The sequence below is a fragment of the Zootoca vivipara genome, chromosome 16 (genome assembly GCF_963506605.1).
Source record: "Zootoca vivipara chromosome 16, rZooViv1.1, whole genome shotgun sequence".
Taxonomy (NCBI): domain Eukaryota; kingdom Metazoa; phylum Chordata; class Lepidosauria; order Squamata; family Lacertidae; genus Zootoca; species Zootoca vivipara.
The window spans coordinates 115,997-141,645 of record NC_083291.1 but is presented as its reverse complement, the minus strand read 5'-3'; the positions used below and the strand labels follow the sequence as shown (position 1 = coordinate 141,645).

At 43.9% G+C, this 25,649-nt stretch overlaps 1 protein-coding gene across 6 annotated transcripts in view; it reads right to left on the bottom strand.

The window, feature by feature from the left end:
• GLIS3 (GLIS family zinc finger 3) overlaps window positions 1-25,649 on the bottom strand; it is a 166,647-nt gene that overhangs the window by 48,098 nt on the left and 92,900 nt on the right. For all 6 annotated transcript variants that reach the window (XR_009556889.1, XM_060269160.1, XM_060269163.1 and 3 more), the window contains 2 exons: window positions 11,885-12,046; window positions 7,953-8,063 (listed from right to left, as the gene is read on the bottom strand). Coding sequence is in view for 5 of the 6 variants with exons in the window: in XM_060269160.1 (XP_060125143.1) it covers window positions 7,953-8,063; window positions 11,885-12,046 (273 nt within the window). In the remaining variant the exon portion in view is untranslated. The remainder of the gene's footprint in view (window positions 1-7,952; window positions 8,064-11,884; window positions 12,047-25,649) is intronic.

The window sequence follows — 25,649 nt, the reverse complement described above, 5'->3', positions numbered from 1 at the left end:
GCCAATAAGGCTACAATAGGACCTGGCCTGAGTGGAGGCAACTGCTGGAGGAACACAACAGCCCCCGGCAAGTAGATCTGGCTTCAAAGTTCTTCGCCTTGCAATAAGAATGGTTTGAAATATTAAGGAAAAGTATCACTGCAGACCCAGCTAATATCCATTTAATAGATGGATCCCCCACCCCACCTCAAAATTGCAGATGTACCTGGCATTCAAAACCACAGCTGTTATGCTCGATACAGGCAAATGTTTTGTTTTAAAATAGCATGTTATTGACTGTTCTTGTCCAATCTTATTTACTTTTTGAAGTGATAGCAATTAACGGTAAAAAAGCCACCCAAGAACCATGGAGTGCTTCTTTCCCTGCTAATTGGCAGCCATTCCTGTGTCAAAAAGTTAAGATATTCAGACATTGTGGAGAAATCTCTTTAGCCAACTTGGATAAAGCATTTCTGTTTACAGCCATTCAACAGGGCCAAACTTGTAGTGAAGGATTCTGTTCTCCCTGGAGTCTTGATTTTCTTTTTTAATTTCTATAAAATCTGCATGCCTGTGAAACTGAGAAAGACAGATGCATCGAGGCATCCCTCAAGGCAGCACACTGACTTTGGCAGTATGTCACCAGATTAAAAATATTCATTATAATAAATATAACCAGGGTTGCTATTATATATTTGCCTCATACCATAGACAGTGGTGAGACTAAAAATAATTGAGATAGGGAACAAAGATTAATTGCACACAGAGCACAATGATCGTGCATCAGGATTATGACACACACTTGCCACTAAAAAATTCAAAAAGCTCGTCTTTGTCCATCTTAAGCATGGTTGACGCTGACATCAATGATATCCTTGCTCTTTTGAGTTATCTCTCTGAACAACATCCCAATGCCAGACACGCTGTTCAAGCTGGGACACAGCAAAGAGGGCAGCTTCTCTTCCAGCACTGAAAACAATAATCTGAGTCATTGTGCAGTACAAATAAATTGTCTGGACTCTTTCCATGAAAGCAAATGCTAATGTTTATCTTAGTGTGGTTTTATTAATTTGGCTGTTTAAATGTCTGCAACTTAAAAAGAAATCACAAAGAAACAGTTGGTACCTAATCCTTAAAAGACATACTTTTTTAAAGTATTGCAAATCACTATTTTGGGTCAATATTCTGGCTTGGATTCCAGCTTTCCTCTCACTGGTGGGTCAAGTGGGGAGGTGACTTTTGCTGGGGAATTTTCCTTCACAGAGTGGGAGAGCAGCAGGGAGAAAAGGTGAATTGGTGAAAAAACTCCTCCACCACCATCTTCCCAGCAAAATCTCTCAGCTGGATCAAAAAGCTTTCTGTGGCGAGGAGGAGTTTTTCCTTTCATGCACTGTTAGGTTTGGATCCAACTTGGTATGATAATTAACTCAAAATTACAAGTAAATAAGCAGCAACGGCAACACATACAGTTTCACATTTTCTTTGGGAAAATGCAGAATTTTCATTCTAAATATAGCAGTTTATAGATTGGGAAATAATCAACAAGTACATAGGGAGATTGTGTAGTTATATATCATAATGGGGATTTTTGCATTGATGAACCACCTATTGCATAGTAATAATTTGAGGACTTGCATCAGATGATTTTAAAAGCATGATCCATGGATTGGGTTTTTATTCTTATTTTATTATTATGCATACTAATTTCAGTAATGTAAATTGTTATAGACTGGCCAGGCACAAGTAAGATATTCACAATTTAGCAGATGCGTGGAAGCCTAGACTAAGAATTTGAAGATCACCACTCACTCCTACCAAGATATCTCTGATCAGCCAAGGGGGGCTTATTGATGGCTTATTGATAATGTCTCCTCTTCACTAGATATAAATAGTGAGGACAAACAGATAAGCAAATCTTTACCCAACTCTAGAAGTTTATTCTTTTGGATATTTGACACAGCTTAATCACAAGTAACTTAAAAATGTAAGATTTCTTACTTAGAATTGCCCAAGAGAATTATGGGACTATTTCAATACAATACGATATGATACGATACGATATGATACGATAATCTTTATTGTCATTGTCCCATGCAGAACAATGAAATCGAAAATCTACATCAAACTTACAACAACCATCAGCCTACTATCCAAAAATACAAATCAACTCGCTACCCATCATGCCTATACATAATTAACCCCCTAAAAACTCTAATACCCCTCCTGATTTGCCCCCTAAAACTCTGATGCCCCACAACTGAATACAGACCCTCCCTCACAGACTGCCTTTCGCTGCATTCAAAACCAAAATCGCTCTTGGATAGAAGCTATTTCTCAGGCGGCTAGTCCTGGTCTTTATGACCCTATACCGCCTCCCAGAAGGCAGAAGTTAAAAGAGATCATTTCTGGGGTGCACACTATCCTGCACAATATCTGCAGCTTTCTTATAGCACCTGGAGGCATAGATTTGATCCAAAGTGGGAAGAGGGCACCCAATTATGCTCGCCGCAGTCTTTACGACCCTGGAGAGTGCTGTTCTTTCCCCAACCGTGCAACTCCCCAACCACACACACACACCATAGGTTAAGACACTTTCTACAGTACAGTGGTAAAATGCCCTCAGCAGGTCCTTTGAGAGATTGTTTTTCGGGAGGATTCTCAGAAAGTATAGCCTCTGCTGTGCTCTCTTCATCAGGTCTTTGCTATTTGCTCCTCATGTTAAATCATCTCTCAACTCCATTTCATCATTAATCTTTTAAAAAGTTTATGATGTCCTGAGATTAAAGGATAAGGCAGACTATATAGTGAACTAAATTAAACAAAAAATATTCCGAATGCCGCCTGGCTGTGTTGCTCAGTGTCTCCACGCTGTAAGGAAGTCTGACATTTCATTCTGCTGCTCCCATAGGGCAGCTAAGGAACAAGAGAGCAGCTAATAGGAACAGGAGTGAATGTGTTTTTAAGGAGGTTTTTACGGAATTGGGTTTATATATTCCAGGACCATGATCAGCGGGCAATTGATTCACATGTACACCCCCTGGAACCATACTATTCCCTTCTGTAAAAAAAAGGGGGGTCATTGTTAGGGGCATCATACAAATGTTGCTGGACACAAGGAACCTATACAAGAATTTCCATCCCTTGGAAGGTATTCTGCTGTTGATGCTGCCATGTGAATGTGGGCTTGTGGACATCTGAAAGTTGCCTTCCTGCAATGACTTGGATTTTGTGCCTTATTGAAAGCCTAGCCTTCAGCATGAAACATTATATACAAACTAGCACAAAGTGATACAGAAGTGTGTTCATAAAAACAGTCTCTGGGGCTTCTGTTCATCTGATTGCCTGTTTCCATCTTGTAATATTCTGTTGTGTGACTTTCAGTTCTCTGCTGCTAAGTGTCATTTGATCACTTTTTCATCAGCCTCCTGCCATCCAGACCAATGAGCTCCACTTCCCCCTGTTCTGGATCAGAACCAAGTAGGGGCAAAGGGTTGAAATCCCCTGTCCACACATTAGAGTCCTAATCTGGATCAGTGCTGGATCAGTGCTGGCAACTTGTCTTTTTAAAAAAATCTGATTTAAGGGCATAGATAAAGTACCGGTATCTGGTGGTTTGGCTCTTCAGTTAGTTCAACTCAGGTGGTTCTGTCTACCTTAGGCCAAGGGACAGTTGTTGTTGTTGTTTAGTCGTTTAGTCGTGTCCGACTCTTTGTGACCCCATGGACCAGAGCACGCCAGGCACTCCTGTCTTGCACTGCCTCCCGCAGTTTGGTCAAACTCATGTTCGTAGCTTCGAGAACACTGTCCAACCATCTTGTCCTCTGACGTCCCCTTCTCCTATTGCCCTCAATCTTTCCCAAGGGACAGTTAATCACTAGGAAACCCTTTGAATTAGCACAAAATTTTCAGTTATGGTTGGGCTTTCTAATCATGCAAATAGACATACGTGATTTTACAGTGCTGGGAAAAGGCCCTTACATTTCTCAACAGGGGAGGAGGCCATTAGTCATCATTGCTTTCAAAAGCAAAAAGTTGCTATTTTTTCCTGCAGTCTCCCTGGATGTGGTTTACATTTATTGTACTAATAGTAAGTACATATAGAATGTGGAGCTCACTTTAAATTACTACCCAAACCTTGAATGAATTCCCAGAAGGCAAAGGAAAATGCCCTAATGATTAATTAGGATACTGGCAATATCGGGGGAACCACATGCAGACGCAATTACACAAATCCCAGCTGTTCTGGAATCAATGGACATCCTATTTTTGTGGTCAGTTTTCTCAAAGTAACCAAGGACATGGGCTTCATGGCACATAAACAGACCCTCGCTAATACTTACAATGTGTGCAAGGCAGTTTGAAGGGCAAGTTATATCTCAAGACAGCAAAATAATGTCATTTGGTGTGCAGAGGGGAGATTTAAAAAGAGGATTAGAGGCAGTCAAGCAAGATATATTAAACAAATCCATGACTAACAGGGTGGAACAGCAAAGGGTCTCATTCTATTCAAGTCAACGGTTCCCTAGGGCTGGCGCTATTATCTCACTGTGCTTTTATCACCTTGGAATTTTTATGGTTATTTTTGATGAATTCACATTTTTCTAAAGACTTTTTTACATTAAGCCAATTTTCATTTTTAATTAAAGTCGTAAATAACCTTAATTCTGACTTTAAAGGTTTATTGTTTCTTACATTTTATTATTATGCCAGGAAATATTTCAGATCCCAAAACCTGAAGTGAGTTAGTCATCAGAGGTTCTCAAAGATCCCATAAGTTTACTGTAGCTTATAAATGTTATACATCACAATCTAAAGGCATATTTTAAAACTATTTTAATGCTACAAGTCCTTTTGTGCCCCCCCCAGCACCACACTTTGTTCAGCAAATGTGTTTCCGATTCTGGTTGATGAGTTGAAAAAATACAAAAGTAAACCAAGAATGAAGGTAAACTCTCATACTAAGAATAAGTGAGGAATAAAAGTGGCCATTTATTTATTTCCATGCCAGGAAGCTGTGGGGAAGTCTATAGAACAGGGAAGAAAGAGGAATACACCCAAAGGAGGACACAGTGAGTTCCTCACTCCATTGATCTCTCTCTCGTACTGAGACCAGCTGAGAAGCAACTCAGCTCCTCTCCCCTCCACCAGCATTGGGCACGACTGCATTCTAAAGCAGTAAGGTAAAGCTAAAGGTACCCCTGACCGTTAGGTCCAGTCACGGATGACTCTGGGGTTGCGGCGCTCATCTCGCTTTATTGGCTGAGGGAGCCGGCATACAGCTTCCAGGTCATGTGGCCAGCATGACTAAGCTGCTTCTGGCGAACCAGAGCAGCGCACGAAAACGCCGCTTACCTTCCCGCCAGAGCGGTAACTATTTATCTACTTGCACTTTGACATGCTTTCGAACTGCTAGGTGGGCAGGAGCTGGGACCAAACAATGGGAGCTCACCCCGTTGCGGGGATTCGAACCACTGACCTTCTGATCGGCAAGCCCTAGGCTCTGTGGTTTAGACCACAGCGCCACCCGCGTCCTTCTAAAGCAGTAATAAATGATTATGCAGAAATTATGACGCAGTTCATAATATTCACAGAATGGAACGTGTGCAGAGGAGGGCAGCTAGGATGACCAAGGGTCTAGAAGCCAAGCCTTATGAAGATTGGATGCAGGAGCTGAGTATCTTTAGACTGGAAGCGAGGAGACTGAGGGGAGATGTGAGAGTCATCTTCAGAGAGATCTGAAGGGCTGTCACATATAGAGGATGGAGCAAGCTTGTTTTCTTTGCTCTGGAGGGTAGGACTCGAACCCATGGCTTCCAGTTGCAGGAAAGGAGATTTCGACTAGGCATAGGAAATCGTGTCCTCCCTCAAAGAGGGCATGTGTTGTGGGTGGGTGCGATTGGATAGCCACATACCCTTGATGCTGGGTTAATCAGGCCAGTGGGGTGCTAGCCAAACTGATCAAGGGACCTATATATGCCCATGCATGGGCGTAGGCAGGGGGCAGGAGGGGGCAATTGCCCCCCCTTAGAAGCAAAAGGCTGAGGGGCGCAGCGTGGCAGCCCCAGGCTCCTGCTCCCGGTGCGAAGCTCCAGAGGCGCGCGAGGAGCATAGGCGAAGGAGGAAGCCACAGGCTCGCGTTCCCTGCGCGCCTCTGGAGCTTTGCGCCGGGAGCGGGAGCCTGGGGCCGCCTCCTCGGAAGACCTGGGAGGCGCGGAGGAGGCAGCCATAGGCTCGCGTTCCCCTCGCGCTGGGAGCGGGAGCCTGGGGCCGCCTCCTTGGAAGAGCTGGGAGGCGCAGGCCACATAGCCCCGCCCACATTCCCACTGTGGCCCCTCCCCTCCCGCCCCTTGCCCCCCCTAATTTTTATCCTGGGTACGTCCCTGTGCCCATGCACGTGACTCAGAGCTTCCTCTTTTGGTCAGTGCATCCGAACACCCGCCCACCTCTCCCTACTTTTAGGACTTGCGCGCTTGACCTTGCTATGCTGTCGTGTGTCGTCTGTCGTTGGGACAAGGGGCACAGCAGGAATTTCCCCCACTTGGCTGATTGTCTGGTGCCACTTGGGTTTCGCCTGCTGCATAGCAAATTGTCACAACTTGTAAGGTTGCGGATAGGCTCTGGTTCAGGTGATAGGGATGGGGGAACGCTCTCACCATCCCTATGTGAAGGGTATTCTGTTAAAGGAATCCAGGGACTCAATGGTTTGGACACCCCTGAGAGGGGGTTGTGCCCGTGCCTGAGTCCAGGGGGACACCTCTGTGGTGGAGATAGTATGTCCCTGGCTTTCTGCCATTCCAGGTGTTCACCTTAGGCTGACCTATGGTAGTGCCCTGGGTCAGTGCTACCTGCTATGGTGCAGGGAGCTAGTCAAACCAGAGCCTATGCAACCACTCACCTGATGTAATCAATAAAGTTGTGGCCTAAATTCTGCCAAAAACCAAACCAAAATTTGAGTCTTGACTGAATTTATTTACAGTATAGGGGAAGGTTTAAAGGTCTAAACATGCAAAAACTTTCTGATAGGAAGAGCTGTTCAACAGTGGAACAGTCTCCCTTGGGAGGTGGTGGACTCTCCTTCCTTGGAGGTTTTTAAGCAGAGGTTGGATGGCCACCTGTCATGGATGTTTCAGCTGATATTCCTGCATTGCAGGGGGTTGGACTGGATGACCCTTGGGTCCCTTCCAACTCTAAGATCTATGATTCTATAAAGCAGAAGTTGTTGTTGTTGTTGTTATTATTATTATTATTATTATTATTATTATTATTATTATTATTTTATTACCCTGCCCACCTGGTTGGATTTCCCCAGCCTATCTAATATATCTAAAAACAGCATATCTAAAAACAAAATACCTCCTGATACATGGCTGTCTTCAGGTGCAGTTTCCCCTCATCATTATCATTAATCAAGATTTGATTTTATTCTTTGAAAGCTTTACAAAAAAGGAAAACACACACCACACCACTAAATATATTTTAGAAAGGGGCAAGATTAGATGTAGATGCACAACACATTTTTTAAAAAGAAACCAAGATTCTTTGAGCTCTGCTCTGCTGCCTCTTTGTTCCTGCCCAGGGCCACCCTGCCCTCCTCCTGCCCCTCAGAGCCAGGCATCATGCCAGGCAGGGCCTTGGCAGTGGCAGCACCTTCTCCTCCTCCTTGCCTGCTCTCCAGCAGCTGCTCTGAGCTGCACAAGGGAGGAGGCTGGGAGTGGTAGCGATGGAGAGGCAACAGGGTGCTCCCTCCCTGCTGCCCCTTGGGACCAGGGCCAGCTCCTCCTGCTCCTCGAGCTCAGTGGAAAAGAGGGACATTCCGCAATCAAATCAGAAGGCTTTCGTAATTCCGAGACTCCTTGGGAAATTGGGACACTTGGAGGGTAGGTTCTTACAGCAGGATACGGACTGCCCCCTTTCTATTCCCTTGCATTTGCAGACCCGCCTTGCGCATTCTTTCATCTGACACGCTTTCTTACCTTTTTCCGAGCCTGCTGGTCTTTGGAGGAATGGGCCTTCACGTGCTTCCTTAGAGAGCTTGGATCTGTGTATCGTTTGGTGCATCCAGGAATCTGGCAAGCGTAAGGTTTCTGAAGCAAACAGAGGAAAGGTTCTCCAGTCACTTTTTAAGATATATGCACCTATGTTTCTTCAAAGCCTGTGGGTTTGAGACACAAACTAGAATGCAATTACCGTAGTGAATAATACCACAAGCAGAATGGTCATGACATTGAAAACACAGCTAAGAGATAGAAAGTAAGGAAGACTGGTAAGAAAGAGAAAGCGAACTGTTTTGAAAGTGAAGTGTCTTTTGTTATTTCATCTATTTCATATGAATATATTTGATAGTTTATTTTTATTTTTCACTGCTTACTTGCTCACCAGCCTGCATTGCCCATTGCTTCAGCTGCACCAAGGTCTCCGAATGCTTGTGCAATAGCTGCATTTGACAAATAGTGAAGTTTTATGTGGGAAGCAAAAGTTCAGTTTGGCTGGGTGAGGGAAAATCTCAGACAGGGCTCAGGGCAATGGGGATGATGCCCCTTGGTGCAAAAAGTGGCAAAGGCAGGAGTGACTGAATTTCACACACTGATCAAATAAATCATTATCTCCACTTGTACTTACAATGATGCAACCCTCATAGAAACCTTTGGTATAGTCAAAGATTACATTTCTTTAGTGGGCCAGGAAAAGAAGCTGTGGAAAAGTCCCAGACATAGAGATATAGAAGAAACCTGCTTCAGAAGAGAGAAGGAAGGGGAAAGGTTAGTCGGATATGGCAGGCAAGAAATCCAAGCAGAAAGCAAAATATTGAAGGCTGTACAAAGAATCTTCAGGGATTGTTTATTGAAGTTTTTTACTTTATACACTAATTATATTATAAACATGCACTGCTATCAATACACCCTTTTAAAAGAACATTAGCTTATTGGGAAAAGTTGTACTTCACCATTGTTTCATTTGCATTACTAATCAGAATTGTACCATTGTGAATTTTGTTCCATTCATCACAATTTCCTTCATGAGCAACAATTGTCATGCAGGAAGGTACCGTATTTGTAGAACACGGTGCCATTAGAGTGCTTCCCTACAGGTGAAACACTTTCCCAGGTGTTTTTAGGCCTGATCCATATATTTCAACCAATAACTCTTATACTTAATTATTTATGATATAGGCTATTTTTTGTGTAGGAAATTGTAATGAACAACACAACTAAGTTTGTCATTGGTATGAGCTTCCGTGTGCATGCACACTTCTTCAGATGCACACGAAAGCTCATACCTATGACAAACTTAGTTGGTCTCTAAGGTGCTACTGGAAGGATTTTTTTTAATTTTTGTTTCTTTTTACTTAGTGCACAATCTAATCTCAATCCATAACTTTGCTTTACTTAGTGCACAATCTAATCTCAATCCATAACTTTGCTAATTAATGACTTGCATGAACTGAGTCTACAAGCTGGCCATGGTCTGGTTTGCACATAATTTTGGTACTCCCTCCCCCAACCATTGCTTTGCATAGCATCCTGCTTGATGATGAGTTCTGGAGACATTTTGCTTGGTCCCAATAAAGTTGTTGAATAGGCTTCCTCACGAGAAAAGGGAAAACTTGACAGCTATGGTTGAGTGTGTAGTGTTTCCAACAGGCCCATTGCCTTAAACCTTCTTTCCCCAACCTGTTGTCATCCAGAAGTTCTTGGACTTAAGCTCTGAACAGTCTTGGCCAGCATGGGCAGTGGTCAAAGTTTTTTTAAAAAAATTTTTTTTATTAAATTTGCATACTTCATCTGTAGATGGCAGGGCGGTTAATGGCAGGTGTACTTCAGTAACACCTGGAGAGTCACAGGCTGGGAAAAGGCTGCCCTAAGCTGAACTCCTTCTGGGATCCCGCAGCTCTTTCTGACATGGGAGCCACCATCAGGAGCTGTGGGCCTGGGAGAGGAGGGGAGTCTATCACAAGGGAGGCATGGATTGGCTGGGTTGGAGGATGGGCCTTGGCAGCAGTGCACAAAAGGGGAAGGACTACACTTGCAGGAAAGTGGCCTCCCAATTTTTCTCACAGGCCCATATAAAATCAGCACAAACAGTTGGGCCTGGTGAGCATTTAAGGTCCCGAACCCTAATCTGCGGGTTGCCATCTGATTGGATTTTATTCTGATCCTGATCTGATTTTAGGATGTATTTTAATTGATTGCCTGATTTTATGTTAATGTCTAATACATTTGATGTTAGCCACTCTGAACCCAGTTTTGGCAGGGGAGGACAGAGTAATAATAATAATAATAATAATAATAATAATAATAATAATAATAATATATTTATACCCCGCCCATCTGGCTGGGTTTCCCCAGCCACTCTGGGCGGCTTCCAACAGAAAAATGAAATAAAACAATCTATTAAACATTAAAAGCCTCCCTAAACAGGGCTGCCTTCAGATGTCTTCTAAAAATCTGGTAGCTGTTTTTCTCTTTGACATCTGACGGAAGGGCATTCCACAGGGCAGGCGCCACCACCGAGAAGGCCCTCTGCCTGGTTCCCTGCAACTTGGCTTCTCGCAACGAGGGAACTGCCAGAAGGCCCTTGGTACTGGACCTCAGTGTCCGGGCAGAATGATGGAGGTGGAGACGCTCCTTCAGGTATAATGGACCGAGGCCATTTAGGGCTTTAAAGGTCAGCACCAACACTTTGAACTGTGCTCAGAAATGTACTGGGAGCCAATGTAGATCTTTCAAGTCTAGCTGCCGCATGCTGGATTAGTTGTAGTTTCCAGGTCACCTTCAAAGGTAGCCCCACGTAGAGCGCATTAGTCCAAGCGGGAGATAACTAGAGCATGCACCACTCTGGCAAGATAGTCTGCAGACAGGTAGGGTCTCTGCCTGCGGACCAGATGGAGCTGATAGACAGCTGCCCTGGACACAAAATTGACCTGTGCCTCCATGGACAGCTGTGAGTCCAGAATGACTCCCAGGCTGCACACCTGGTCCTTCAGGGGCACAGTTACCCCATTCAGGACCAGTGAGTCCTCCACACCTGCCTGCCTCCTGTCCCCCACAAACAGTACTTCTGTCTTGTCAGGATTCAACCTCAATCTGTTAGCTGCCATCCATCCTCCAACCGCCTCCAGGCACTCACACAGGACCTTCACTGGTACTCTCCTGCCCCGGCCCTGCTCCCACGGTGGAGTCTACCTCTTCCTGAATCTGAGTGACTTCATCTGCAAAAAAAACTTTGCAAAATCGTTGCAGGAGATCATGCGGCCCGCGTACTGGGCCCCGATGATGATGATGATGATGATGATGATGATGATTATTATTATTATTATTATTATTATTAAAGGACAGCAGCTTCTGCCTCCTTGAAACAGTTATAGAAATAAGTACTTATTTCTTGCAATGATCTCCTCTGCTGTTAAAAACAAAAACCCTAGTTTCAATTAAATAAATTTGCTACTGGCTCTTGCAAAAGTTAGTGTCTCTGGGATAGATCCAGACATAGGACTCAGCCACACAGCTGCAAATAAAACGTTTTAAATGTGTTGTAAAGTACAATTTACAAATGTGCCACTAGATGGCAACAGTGAGCTATGCAAAATTCAATGGTTTTTTCAAAATGTTTTTTTAAAAGCATTTTCACAGCATTATACATATGTGTGTGTAGATTTCACCGTAGTCATACATAGAGCAGACCCACTGGAATCAATGGGACTTCAGCCAGGATTATTGAAGGCCCACGGATTTCAATGGGTCTGTGCTTAAGCATGATTCAATCTTCATCTAACCTTCTGCCTCTGCCCAAAATTCTCCATAGCCAACAATTTCCCCTTTCAAAGTTCTAAAGAGAGAGAACAAGATCTACAGCAGAGTCAAAGCAGGAGAGCAATATGCAATCTGAAATCCCCTATTTCCCTTACCGTGTCCAGGTGAGTCCTCTGATGCTTGGCTCGGTCGCTGGAATTACTGAATGCTTTTTGACAGCCTGGATGCTGGCAAAGGTAAGGCTTTTCTCCAGTGTGGCTCCTTAAGTGAATCTTGAGGTTTTCTAGTCTAGAAAAGGCTTTCTTGCAGCCTTCAAACTGTGGAGCAAAAGAACATTTTTAAGATCACCTGATTTTGAAACAGGGCTGCAGCCTGTGAATGAGTGTGAGGGAGAGAATTAGCGTCATAGGATTATGGCCGCCGTCTCCACTTTGGTCGTTCGCAGGCTCATCCAAGTATCTGAACAGAGCCGATAAGTAGATAGCTCTCTGTGTTCAGGCTCTGTGCCACTAGGAAACCTGGGACTCAGCTGCAGTATACAGCTGCAAATATAATGTTTAAGGTCGTTTTAAGTGCATCAAATGTGACACTAGATGGTGCTGATGAGATAATGGCAAATTCCATACACACACACACGGTATATGTCACAGCGTTTTTTATATATGTGTATATTCAGCCATGGGAATGACAGAAGCCCTCCCTGTGCGCAACCAATATCCAGGCCTTCCAATAAATGTGCGTTGGTCTTACAGCAGGCAATATACCATCCCTCCCTCTAATGCATTCTCTGAGGCTTCAACGGATGAGTCCCGAGCAAAGACTTCCGGTTGCGCAATGGGGCGTTCTCCCTCTCCTCCGCCCAACAGCCCCCCAAATTGGCGTGGGTTGGGGTTGGAGAGGGGAGCTTGCTCTGGCTGGCCCAAGCCCTGATGGAACAATCAATGGAAGGCAATGTTGAATTGCTCCCCATACCTTTCAAACATATGGCTTCACCCCTGAAGAATCCTGGCCACTGTAGGTTACATCCCACAGAGCTACAATTCCCAGCACCCTTAACAAACTACAGTTCCCAGGAATTTGGAGGGGAGGTCATGTGCTTTAAATGTGTTTTAAAGGTATGGTTTGTATGTAGCCTGAAAATCTTTATTAGTCTTGTATTGCTGAGTGGTTAAAAGATGCCCCATGCCTGCTTTAAAGTCTCGTGCTCATTGAATGTGTGATATCATCATTATCAGCACCAAATGCAAATAAACTCTCATGGAATGACTGAAAATAGTATTAGGTTACCTTCAGAATTAGGCATTAAGTCCACAGTGATAGAATGACATTTCTCAGAATGACATTTTTCTAAACGGGACAAAACATGCAGGGTTTTCTTTCCTAATAGGATTTTAGGCTTAGTTAGCTTATTCCCAAATTAGGTACAATTAGGTGATGAAACATAAAACCAAGTTGATTTCAGTTATATTTTCAAATGGGAATGTTCATAACTTCTGAGTTATTAAAGCATAAGTATGAAAGAGGATGTAGCACCTTAACCACAATTAATCATTTTAATACATGTCAAGCTTTTGCCATTTTAAGACCATTCAACACTCCTCCCTGAATCATCCAGACTTTCTGGAAGCATAAAAATTTCACGGATTTAATGAAATAATATAAAAACAACGGAATTCTGTAATGTTTTCCTGGTTACTGTATTTTATTCTGTAGTGAAACATTTAAACTGATGCTGTAAACTAACTTATAAAGATAATTTCCTGGACTATGGTTTTTAATTTTGTTTTTGTGCTAGTGTTCTTTCTAATCAAATGGCGTTTGAAAATATTTACATGCAGATCCCCCCCCCCTCTTTATAGAGGAGATATATATGAGGTTTTAAAACACTAAAGTTTATAGTAAAGGTTATGAACAAGGGAAATGTGGATTATTATCTTAATTTCACTATGAATGAATGAATTCATTATAGATGGCTGGCTTTCTCTCACTGAGAGGCAAACTAGACATGATTATCCCTTGTGAGGGGGTGGGATTCCTCGACTTTTTCCTTCTTTCTAGCATGCACCTAGAGGAAGATTCCCAGGGATGGGTGCCTGGAGGCTTCTTAACCCGTCAGCTGTTGTTATGTTGACATGCTGGGGGGGGAGGGGATACCAACACTTTTAGCTCCTGCCAAGGGGGGAGGGGCAGATGGGGCTATTTTTAGCAGAGAAACTGCTGGAGGCGAAGTTGTTCTTCAACATAGCTTTTGGACGTTACAAACTTATACCACTAGCCACTTGCACAATCAGGTTCATGCCCAGCTGGCATTTTAATGTGTGTTTTAATGTCCAAAAAGAATGTTGTGTAGGAAAGTTGTGTGAAGAGGTCATGCAAGCTGCTTGTGATGCTTCTTCACAATCTGCGAGTCCCTCTCTGATAATAATTCTAAAGTACCTCTACAACAGACACAGAGATTTTGTACACTCAGAGGCCCAAGACAACCCAATTACTGGAAAAGCCTGAACGGTGTGCTGTTTCCCCCTGGGCTTTTTGTGTGTGTGAAAAACACATAAAGTATCCTTCATGAAGAACAGAGCCCTTTTCTCCAGGATGGAGAAATACCAAACCAAGCTATGCATGCAGTGGATTGCAGCGTATGGCCATTGCCCCTTTGTCTCTTTGACCAAGAGATTGACAGATGCACTTAACTTTGTATATCCACAAAGTTTAGGCCTGACAAAGTCAGTCACCACAAAGATGCATCTTTTTTTGTACAGTATTTATAAAAGCTGAAAACTTGGCACTGTTACCAGGGGAAAAGATCACTAGAACTTTAGACTGTACACTCCTTTCACATGTAACTTGCCTTTTGTTCCTTCGGCTCCAATCTTCTGTACACTTACATGGGAGTAAGCCCCAATGAACAATACAGGACTTACTTCTGAGTAAACATGGAATGGATTACAACACAACACAACACAGATGACATGAACATTTGATGGCCATGCTGTATGCCATGCACCTACTGTATAAATGACGCACACAAACATACTGACTTTGTGGGAACTATTTCTAAGTCAAGATTTTTAGGATTGGGCTTCAAGTTGAGTCCGCCTCCCCATTTCGGTCCTGGCTGACTTTTCTGTTGTTATTGTGAAGAAAGTAAATATTATGACAAGCTTCTTGGAAGAGAAATCACTTTTGAATGTGTCAGCTGGTAATAATTTGAAAACAATGTGGAATGAAAGCCATCGGAAGGGGAAAAAATGAAGAACCTGAGAATTAGTTTGCTGCATCTCTTTGTTGGAAAGCAGTTTGGAACTTTTCTGCTTTTCTCTCTTTTCTGCCTTCCTTTTCCAACTGTTCAAATACTTGTACGGCTTATTTTTCATTTCTGACAATTTTATTGAAGCTGCCCTGTTTCTTCTTACAAGCGTTCCCATAATAGTAAATGAGATGAATCCATGGTTTGCTCCTACTAGCTTAGGGAGGAACTAAGTCTGCACCTCCCAGGGCCACTTCCATACTGTTCCAGAGGGATGGGAGACTCCACACACACACACACACACACACACACACACACACACACACACACACACACACGTGTGTCTATGCACTGTCTATCCCTCTCTGCTCAGAAGTAATACCCACAGAGTTGAATGAAGCTTACTCCCGAGGAAACGGCTCCAATGATCCTTGGCTGCAGGACACTCTTGCACCTGTCTCCAAAGGAAGCTGCTGACCAAACATTTATATAGGGTGAGAGACAACAGCTCTTTGCACAAGAAGACTTGATTAGCAGGTCATAACCCCAAGAACCAGTCATATACGATGGGGGGGGTCATTGTGATGTGTTTGTCATTCCATCTTTTAACTTTTTAGGTAAAGGTAAAGGGACCCCTGACCATTAGGTCCAGTCGTGACCGACTCTGGGGTTGCACACTCATCTCGCATTATTGGCCAAGGGACCCGGCGTACAGCTTCCAGGTCATGGGGCCAGCATGACAAAGCCGCTTCTGGCAAACCAGAGCAGCACATGGAAACGCCGTTTACCTTCCCGCTGTAGCGGTTCCTATTTATCTACTTGCATTTTGACGTGCTTTCGAACTGCTAGGTTGGCAGGAGCTGGGACCAAGCAACAGGAGCTCACCCCGTCACAGGGATTCGAACCGCCGACCTTCTGATCAGCAAGCCCTAGGCTCAGTGGTTTAACCCATAGCACCACCTGGGTCCCTTTTAACTTTTTTTAAAAAATCTTGCTCTAAATGTCCCTGCTGTCTGTAATCACTTTACTTCTCCAACACACACACACACACCCCTGTGGGGGCCACAAATGGCACATTATGGAGTTACTTAGGAAACCTAAATCTAAACTACATGCTACTCTGGAGAGCGTGTCCCTTTCCTCCCTCACCGCTCCATGTGCGTCCCTCCCGAAGCTGCACGCTCGGTGGAAGAGGAAGACCGTTCTTCGGTCAAGGGTATACGATAGCTGCGCTCCCCTGCTAGAACCTCCAAACAAGCTCAAGTCCATTTGCTACTCTGGAGAGCCATGGTTGGAGCTCGCAATGCAATCTTCTTTGTTGAAAAACAGCAGCTTTGGGGAGCCTAATTTTGAATGGGGCCACTTGGAGGAAGGGATTGATTCCCCCCCCGCCCGCTTCGTGTCACAGCCCAATGCAAATCACCCCCCTCTGAAGCTGCCATTAGTTGTGGAAGGAGAAACTTGCCAACTTTAAAATTTAATCCTCCTCCTTACATCACATGAGACTTTCTGCCAAACATAAATTTTATATTCCCATGAGCAAACATTATAATTTGCTGAATTTCTGTAGCCTATATGGAGTTTTAAGCAGATTTTCATATGTAACTCTATCCAAGCGTACTGGAACGTCCCATCAAATGCAGTGGGACTAATTTCTGAGTTAACAGTGAACATCTTCTTTAAAAACAAAACTAGCATGGTTCACAACAAAAACATGGAAAAAGCAGTGATTGCACCTTTTGATTTCTCAATAGCATAGAATTTATTTTTAAAATGCTAAAATGCACTGAAGAACCTTCATAAACATAAACCTCATGATCAGGCGTATTATTTGCTTATGGGAAAAGAGAGCCCTTAAAATAAATGGCTGTGTTTTTATGTCTTCAAATTGTTTAGATAAACTAACACTGATTTTAATTATAGCTTGAAGAGTTCTCATTAAAATGGAGCATTGGGTTGTGTCATTCTCTGAGTTGTTTATGTGCATTGACATCAGATTTTGAATGATTGAGGTAGAACATCATAATGTGCCCAGACAGAAGGATCTGCATTGAAATGAAATATACCTAGTCAAACTCTGACAGAGAACTTCTATATTAGCTTGAAAACTTCATTAAATATCCATCACCAATGAAATACATTCCTCTCTTTGTACATATGTGAATTTCCGTAGGGCGGAAATGGGGCAAGTGATGAGTTTGTGTTCCACAAGAAGGATGTGTGGGGTAGAAGTTTAATGGCAGTGGGGCAGTTGCTGCCACCTCAAATAGTGGGCTCAGCTGTCGGCCCCATTGCCTTCTCGATTGGCACATGCCTAAGATAATCAGGTCTGCGGTGAATGAAACAAGGGCAGCATTTAATGGCATGGACCAGGCTGAAGATTGCTTCACTCTGCTATACCCTAAACTAGCTAAGAAGTCTCTCAGAGTCTAGAAACATTGTACTTGGCTTTCATAGCTATGTTTGATGTTCTGATATAGCACAAGTACCATGACTTAGGGCAAGTGAGGGTTGTCTAATTTGGGAACAGGTTATGAGCTAAACCCTCTGCTGTGTTGAGGGCTTTGTTTTGCAGAACTGAGGGAGCTCATTTGTGGTAATGAGCCATTCCTTCTGCCCATCATTACCCAGCAGATTGGCAGGGCAGAGACCCAGAAATTGGCCTAGATTGTCTACAGTTGTTAGCAAATCTGCCTTGTCTCTGCCCAGTTACTTCCAAAAACATGTAAGCTATTAATAAAGTTGTGACATGTTTTTCACTCCAACTCTGTGTCTCTCCCATTCTGCTGTGAGGTGAGAGAAGGGTTAAAGCAAGAAGGAAGCAGGTGGGTAGTCTTGCAAAAACTTTACAGGCAACATAGAGCAAATGAGTGATCTCTGCCCAAGGAAATATTTGAGCCTTCAGTTCAGAGAGAACTGACCAGCTGCTGAGTATTTTTCAGACAAGAACTGGCTAAGAATTTCCCATTACTGTTCAGTTATGTGAGCTGCTATTGGTTCTGCCACCTTTTTTGGTCCAGACTGTGGAAAGGACAGTTGCTGTATTCAGATTGGCCTTCACAATCTTGGCGCCCTCCAAATGCTTTGCGCTACAACTCATATCAGCCCCCCCAACCATCATGGCTGTGCTAGCAAGGGCTGATGCGGGTTGTGGGAGTTTCCTCCAAGAGTGCCCTGATCTCGTCCGCAACCATCCTGTTAAGAACCTTGCCCATGAATGGGAGATGGGCAACTGACTGGTAGTTGCTTAGATTTTCCAAACCCAGGGAGGATTTCTTGAGGAGTGGTTTTACCAATGCCTCCATGGTCTCTCACAAGGAGCCATTCATCACCTCCCTGGCTCATCCAACACAACAGGACTAGACTGTGCTCTGGGTGCCCCTTGAAATTCATCTGCTTTAACAGCAGAGTCAAGATTCTGCTGGAGGCAAGCAATTCTATCCTCAAAACACTTTGCAAACAAGTCACAGTGAGCTACTGTTGGTTCTGCCACCTTCTTTGGGCCAGACTGTAATAAGAGGCCTTGCACTACCCAGAAAAGCTCTGTCAGGTGGCACAAGGAGAATGCAGCAGAGGCAGCAAAGTAGACTTTCTTTGTTGCCTTTCCTACCACTAGAGAGGCTCGATGATGAGCCCTCACCAGCATTTGATAGTCTTCCACCAGGGTTTTCCTCCACTCCCATTTGAGCTGCCTTCCAGCTTGCTTCCTTGCCCCAAGTTCTGGAGTATCCATGGGAAACAAGCAGCGCCACAAAGTGGGAGAGGGGGCTCAGGGTCAGTTGCGTTCACAGCCTGAGCCATTTGGATGTTCCAGAGGTGGTCACAGCTTTGATAGTAGTGACTGTCATATTAGCCAGAAAGTCCCTCAGAGCCATCTGGAAATTCCATGGATGCATCTGTCTCCAAAGGTGTACCATCAGAGCTGGTTTTAGAGTGGTGCGACCAGAATGGCCACTCTGGATGCCATGCTCCAGGAGGCACTACCACCATGCTGTAGAATGGAGCACAAGAGGCAGGGCCCCAAATGTTAGTGCTGCACAGGGCACTGCTGAAATTTGAGAGCCCAAAGTCTGCCATTGGGACCATCCTAATAGGTCCCTCACCTCACCCCTGCAGAAAGAGAAAGTGCTGAGCGCCTAAATCTCATCAGGAAGTGATCTGACTATGACAAGGGACTGATGCCCATATTCCCCACTTTCAGATCACTCTTTTCCTGCCCAGTTTGGAGAACAAGGCCCAAAGTGTGGCCTGCCACAGGCGTTGGGCTGGTGACATGTAGGGACAGCCTCAAGGTTGTCATGGCAGCAGCCTGCATGGATGCTGAAGTCCCCCAGAACCAGCAGTCTGGGGGTCTGAGACCAGCTCTGTCAGCTCAGGCAGAGAGGCAGCTGGGCAGCAGGATCCCCAATTGCCCAATGTCAGGAGCACACCCTCTAGATCCCCTCCCAACAGGGCAGCAAGCCTGTCTTGAGCGCAGCAACTCCCCCTCCTGAACCCTCAAGTCTGCCCCGTCGGTGTGCCAAGTACCCAGGTGGGCACAGCTGGCTGAGAGCAATTGCTCACCCACCCAGGTCTCAGTGATCCAGGCCAGATCAGCCTCCTCATCCATCATTAAGACATGGACAGGGGTGTGGGTCTTACTCTGAGCTGCATTCAGCAACAGCTGCAAACTTGAGGGCTGGCTGATAGGACAGCTGCAATTCTCGGCACAGTCCCTTACCTAGCCTGCCACACCCACACCCCCCAACACCTTCTATTTCCCAGAACCCCTGGGATTAGTGCCACCCCTGCTCTCTTCCTGGGCATGTCTTGTGTCTGTTATTTTAAAAATACAACAAAAATATGTTGTGCTTCGGTTATCAACATTTATAAATTGCAGCACCTACACGGTAATTCTTCCTGAGCGAGAATTCAGCACTGAGCAGGTGGCGCACTGCAGGATGCTATTATTTGATTAGCGTATATTAACATCTCACATCTACATGCTTTTATGTAATAATCCAGTCTGGAAAACATTCTGCATTTTCTATCAGATACACTCTCACCTTCATTCAATTACCCTTAGTTGAAAACAAATTAAATTAATATAGCCTAATATTTAAAACCTAAACAGCCTCCTCTTCTGGGCACAGCTATTTTTCATTCTCTCTCTTTTTTTGCCCAGGGTGAAATACAAAACCCGAATATTCAATTACTGGTTCAAGGGAAAGATTGCCAAAAAGAACAGTTGGATTAAAAAGAAAAAGGCAAAAGGACTTGTATTTGAAGCGGTGGGAGTCCATCACACTAACAAACAGGCTGAGAATGTTTCTCTTTTTCTCTCCACAAGTAATCCATATGCAAATTTTCTGCAACATTCAGTATGTACTTCCTAGCTCTGTAAACATTTTTCTATTCTTTGCTGCTTAGCTCCCTCTGCTTTTTTCAATTAGGCCCTATTTGTTTAGAAAAGGATTAAGCTCTGTATCTTATGGAGAAATAATTTAAAACTAGAAATATACAAGAAATTCTTTTAGAATCCACATTTGCATTCTGCTGGGAACTGTAAATAAAAAGTGTGCAGGGGGGGCAGGAGCTTCATCCTTCATTTTATATACTCAGCCAAGTGCCACTTCTAACATTCATGGCACATCAGGCAACAGTCACACAAGTCACAAGCTGCCTTTCCAGAAACCACCTTTTCTATTGTCAGTAGCATATTCTGTGGCCATGCAAGGCAGCCCTTGTGGGTCAGGCCCAACCAAGGTGAGCACCTGCCCAGCTGTGCTCCTGCCTGCTGCTTCCTCTGCAAAAACAGATGGGCTTGTGAATTCTTGCCTCACCAATATTAAAAGTAAACAAAGTGAAAAGAATAAATCATGTCCTCCCTCAAAGAGGGCACGTATTGTGGTGCGACCTGGCAACCAAACCGTGTTGTAGGTGGGTACGATTAGATAGCCACAACACCCTATTGGTAGGTCCCTTATTGGTAGGGTCCCTTGATGCTGGGTTTAATCAGGCCAATGGGATGCTAGCCAAACTGATCAAGGGATCTATATTTGCCCATGCATGTGACCCAGACCCAGTTTCAGTCCCATGATGAGGCCTGAATCCCGACTGGAAGGGATCCAAATGGTCCGCTTCTTCCAGGTGTGCCTGGAGTTGTTCAGCAACCACTCGCTCAATCACCTTGGGAATGGAAGATTTGAGACTGGGCGATAGTTGGCCATATTGGCCGCATCTAAAGATGGTTTTTTAAGAAGCGGTTTAATAACCGCCTCTTTCAGCGGGTTTGGGAAGGCTCCCTCACAGAGAGAAGCATTCACCAACCCGCGAAGCCCATCGCCCAGCCGTTCCCAGCTAGCTTTTATAAGCCAGGATGGGCAAGGGTCAAGGAGACAGGTGGTTGGTTTCACTCGTCCAAGCAGCCTGTCCACATCCTCGGAGGTAACAGATTGGAATTGATCCCACGCAACTGGACTAGACAAGGCTCTAGCACTCTCTCGCCCCGGTCCTGCTCCCACGGTGGAGTCTACCTCTTCCCGAATCTGAGCGACTTTATCTGCAAAAAATGCAGGGGAGTCTTTCTGGGCAGATACCATGATCAGATGGTATCTGAAAATGTGACATTTCCAAAAGCTGCAAAGTATGGGGAAATAGTAGAAATTTTTCAGATGCTCCATTATGTTATTTGCCTTTTATTTGAGCTGCACTTGAAACAACAAATCAGAAGTATTTGTGTCACAGTCCAGTCGCCGGGCGGTTGAAGCCCTGGCTGAGGACGTCAGGACCAGAGGCAAGATGGTAGTGTAGAAGCAGGAACAGGTGATGACCCAGCTCTGAGGGGCAGGCGAGGGCAGGGCCACCCTGAGCTGGAAGGAAGGGGGAGCGCAGCGGAGCACCAGGCCTGGTATGGCCGCCTCCTCCTCCGCCACGAGGGGCTCTGCCGCCGTCTGTGAGGGGAAGGGCCGGGACAGATGAAGACCCCCAGCGCTTGCTCTTGCCGGGGCTCACTCGAGGGCTTGCGAGGTCAGTGTTTTTAGTAGTAAAAAAGAGAGAGACAAGTTGCCTCTGAGTGTGGACAAAGTTCCCCTCGTGCCTCGCTTCGTGAGGGTCACAGCCAGTCCCCCTCGTTGCATCGCTTTGGGAAAGGGGCTCCCTGACTGACCCCCATGTGGCAAGAAAAGTGAATTCTTTGGGCTCCTCGCATCTCAAATATAACTTCGCTTCATTTTTAATGCTGTGATGTCATTGCTTCAAAGTACAGGTTGTGCGTTTCTCTCTCTTTTTAAATAGCTCAATAAATGACTCCACTGAAATCTACCCATTTCCCAGCCAAATCTCTATAAAGATTTTATAGCCCCATGATGATACTTTTTTATTTTTTTCTATTTTCTATTTTTATTTATTCATTTGTTTTATTTTTTATTAATGGGGGGGGGCAGAAGGTGATCTCGCCTAGGGCGCAAAACCCCCTAGCAGCGGCCCTGGGTGCAATTGTGGTATGTCAAAAGTAAATATGTGTTTTATTATGCTGTCACATTAACCACATTCAGGCCAAGCCACGTGATATTGGGGTGGGGTGGGGTGGTGCTGGCTCTCTTTTTTCAAATGGGATTGGCTTTTTCTTTTTAGTTAGCGACTTTGAAACAGCACCTAGTAATTCCCTATGATCAATGCATGCAAGGGCCCCACTTTTTTCAACACAACTTATAAGCTTACAATGAAAAAATGCACACAAAAACAGGTCTGAAGGGGGGGGGGGTCAAATTGAATAAAACTCAGAAACATTTGTGTAAATCAAGCCTCAATCAACAGAAGATGAAGCTGACTAAGCATCAGGTATATTACTTGAAAAGAGCACATTTTCCAAACCAGCTCTGTTTTTGCCACTATTCTTGTTTAAGAAGGCACATGGATAATAATTTACAGTCAAAATCAGCCCCATAATTAAGATATATCTGCAATGGAAATGATGCGTCTCTCTTGGGATCCTGACTGCCAGACGGCCAAGGCAAAACGTAAACATAATAAGCACTCATCCATGATACACAGAGCCGCATGACAGGGCTGTGCTTATCACACTGGCATCTTTGAAATGCTCTATTTGGGCTATTTACCGTACACTTCAGCCTTTAATAAAAGTACTTTTGAAGACTGTCTTTAACAAATTATTCTGCTACAGCAATTAAACCTATCACACCCCAGATTTCTGAAATATCTTGCTGCATTCTTGATTCAGGGAGGAGAGGAAGGAGTTTAGCCACCTCTGAGTATTTACCTTTCAGCACAACTGATACTTGGAGCTGAAGAAGTTAGAATAATTAACAAAAATGCACATTTCAGCTAACTCTGGTTTGATATTACAACATTTGATGTAAATGTTGATGCCCAGTCCAGAAATTGAGACCACTCCTTCCAAAAAATAGTCCAGTGGTTCTGTACATTGAAGCATAGAAGACATATCCCATCCCCTCATCCCTGCTGCTGGTGGGTGGGGAGGACTCATCATAAAAGTTCAAAAGCAGTCAGTTATTCTCATTTTATATTGAGAATTAAGTCTTCCCTTGATTAACATAGAGCTATGTGAAACACTTCAGTGTAGGCTGCTGAGTTATCTAATTTTTACTTTTTATTAGCAATAACTGTCTCTATCATACAAGAAAACACTTCTCTGCTTGGAATTTTCTAGCTCTTGGTAATATTCTTGAGGTATTTGGTGAAAAATGACATTCATGTTACTATAGATAGATTCTGCTACTCTCAAAAAGAAGTCAAGCGGCACTAGATACACCTTTGCAAAAAGCTATTTTCCCATAAATGGAAAGGCTAGAAAGTTCAGGTGGAATTTCAAATTAAATTGCTAAAGTTTAAAAGAATGATCTCAAAACGTTTTTATAAATACCTATGGAGTATGTAAAAGTGATCATCAACAGAATGGAAGCTGAGACCCCTCATATCTGCAATATTTCAAGTCTGAGTAAAGCTACAAAAATGTGAAAGGAGAAGAATTGAGTTCTACTGAGACAATTTCACCTTCTAAAATGGGATTAAATTACTCACTACCATCGATTCAGTTCCATTATGTATTTTGAAGACTTGTGGTTCAAGAACTACAGGGGATGGGTTCTGTGAAATAGGCAAAGTCAGTGTGTTCCCTAAAGAAGTAATGAAATATTTGAAAACACGTTTTAAAAAGGAAAGTTATAAAGATAAAGTCAATTCAAAGGATGCTAAAATGCCTAACTGTGCATAGGATTGAGTTCAGATTATATGGCTGGAATAGAGGATAATTTTATTTCATGAAAGCTTATCCTATAATTTGAAAATCATTTGAGGACAAAAATTTAAACTAGAGGAGGAACATAGTTTCTATATGATATAGTGATACATTGTTGAACAAGAGGAAATACTGATTCAAGCAGTTCAGCTATTTATTTGGCAAAACGTCCTATGGACAAGAGTAAAGCGAACAACCTTCCAGTGGTTCAAGTGGAAGAAACACTTTCAGTAGTAGACTGGGCATTAGCGCATAGTATTACAAATGCAGAAAATAATAATAATAATAATAATAATAATAATAATAATAATAATAATAATTGTGAGGGACAAGGGATACAGGGAAGTCCCTCCCATCTTAAGTTCCAGCCCATCCCCAAGCGCTGGAGAGAGTAAGGAGAGCTCTGCCTCCAGCGGAGAGTCAGGAAGTGGTGTCCGAGGCTCAGGCAAGGTTGTGGAGCCCATGCCTCAGGTGGGACAGGAAGTTGGACGCACGGGGGGGGGGGGAGGCCAATCCCCCCAACTCCCGAATTGCGACGCAAACGTAGGGGGAAGAGGTTGGGTCTGCCAAAGCTTTGGTGCTGGAAGAAAACGCGCCAATCGCCATTCGGAGGTTCTGACACCTCACCTTAAGGATGCATTTTTACTGCTCTGAACACTGTAAATAATCAGCACTTAATAAAAGCCTTAAAAGACCATGCTGGAGTCGTTACTCTAGAGTAGCCATATCAGGCCCTCTGACAATAATAATAATAATAATAATAATAATAATAATAATAATAATAATAATTCACTATTGTGAAAAGTAACCTAGGTGTAATGTAGCTGGAAGGGAATATACAAAAGCAGTCCAATTATTTATTCATTCAGCTTATATCATGGACCTTTCCTAACGTAACCTCAATTCAGCTAACATCACCAAAACAACAATAAATTCACAATAATCTCATGAAAACTGGCTGGAACCTGTTGTCAGCTCTTTGCTATATTTGCTGTAGCCATTACTATTTTAAAATTTTATCTATAACATTTGCAGACTGCTCAATCAGTTCTGTCCCCATGGCACATAGGAGCCAATGCCTAGGGCCTAGGAGGCTTCCCCCCCAAAAAAAAATTATTTGAGGGGGCTGCCCCCCAGTTGATGTTAATTGCCATTCAAGTGGTGTGCATGCACTGTGTCATGTCATCGATTACATCTGGCAGGGCTTACTTGCCCTCCCCCTCAATATTTTATTCAAGTTGGCACCCCTGCCTGGGCAGTTCACATCAAGTTCAAGTGCAAGTTTAATATGCAATTAGACATTAAAATATGAAAGCATTAAAACTGGCGGAGGGAAGCTGGGGCTCAGGGACTAAATGCCTGCCCTCCATGCCTCTGTCTGGCATTTGGGTCTCTCCCAAGGAAATGCCCCATC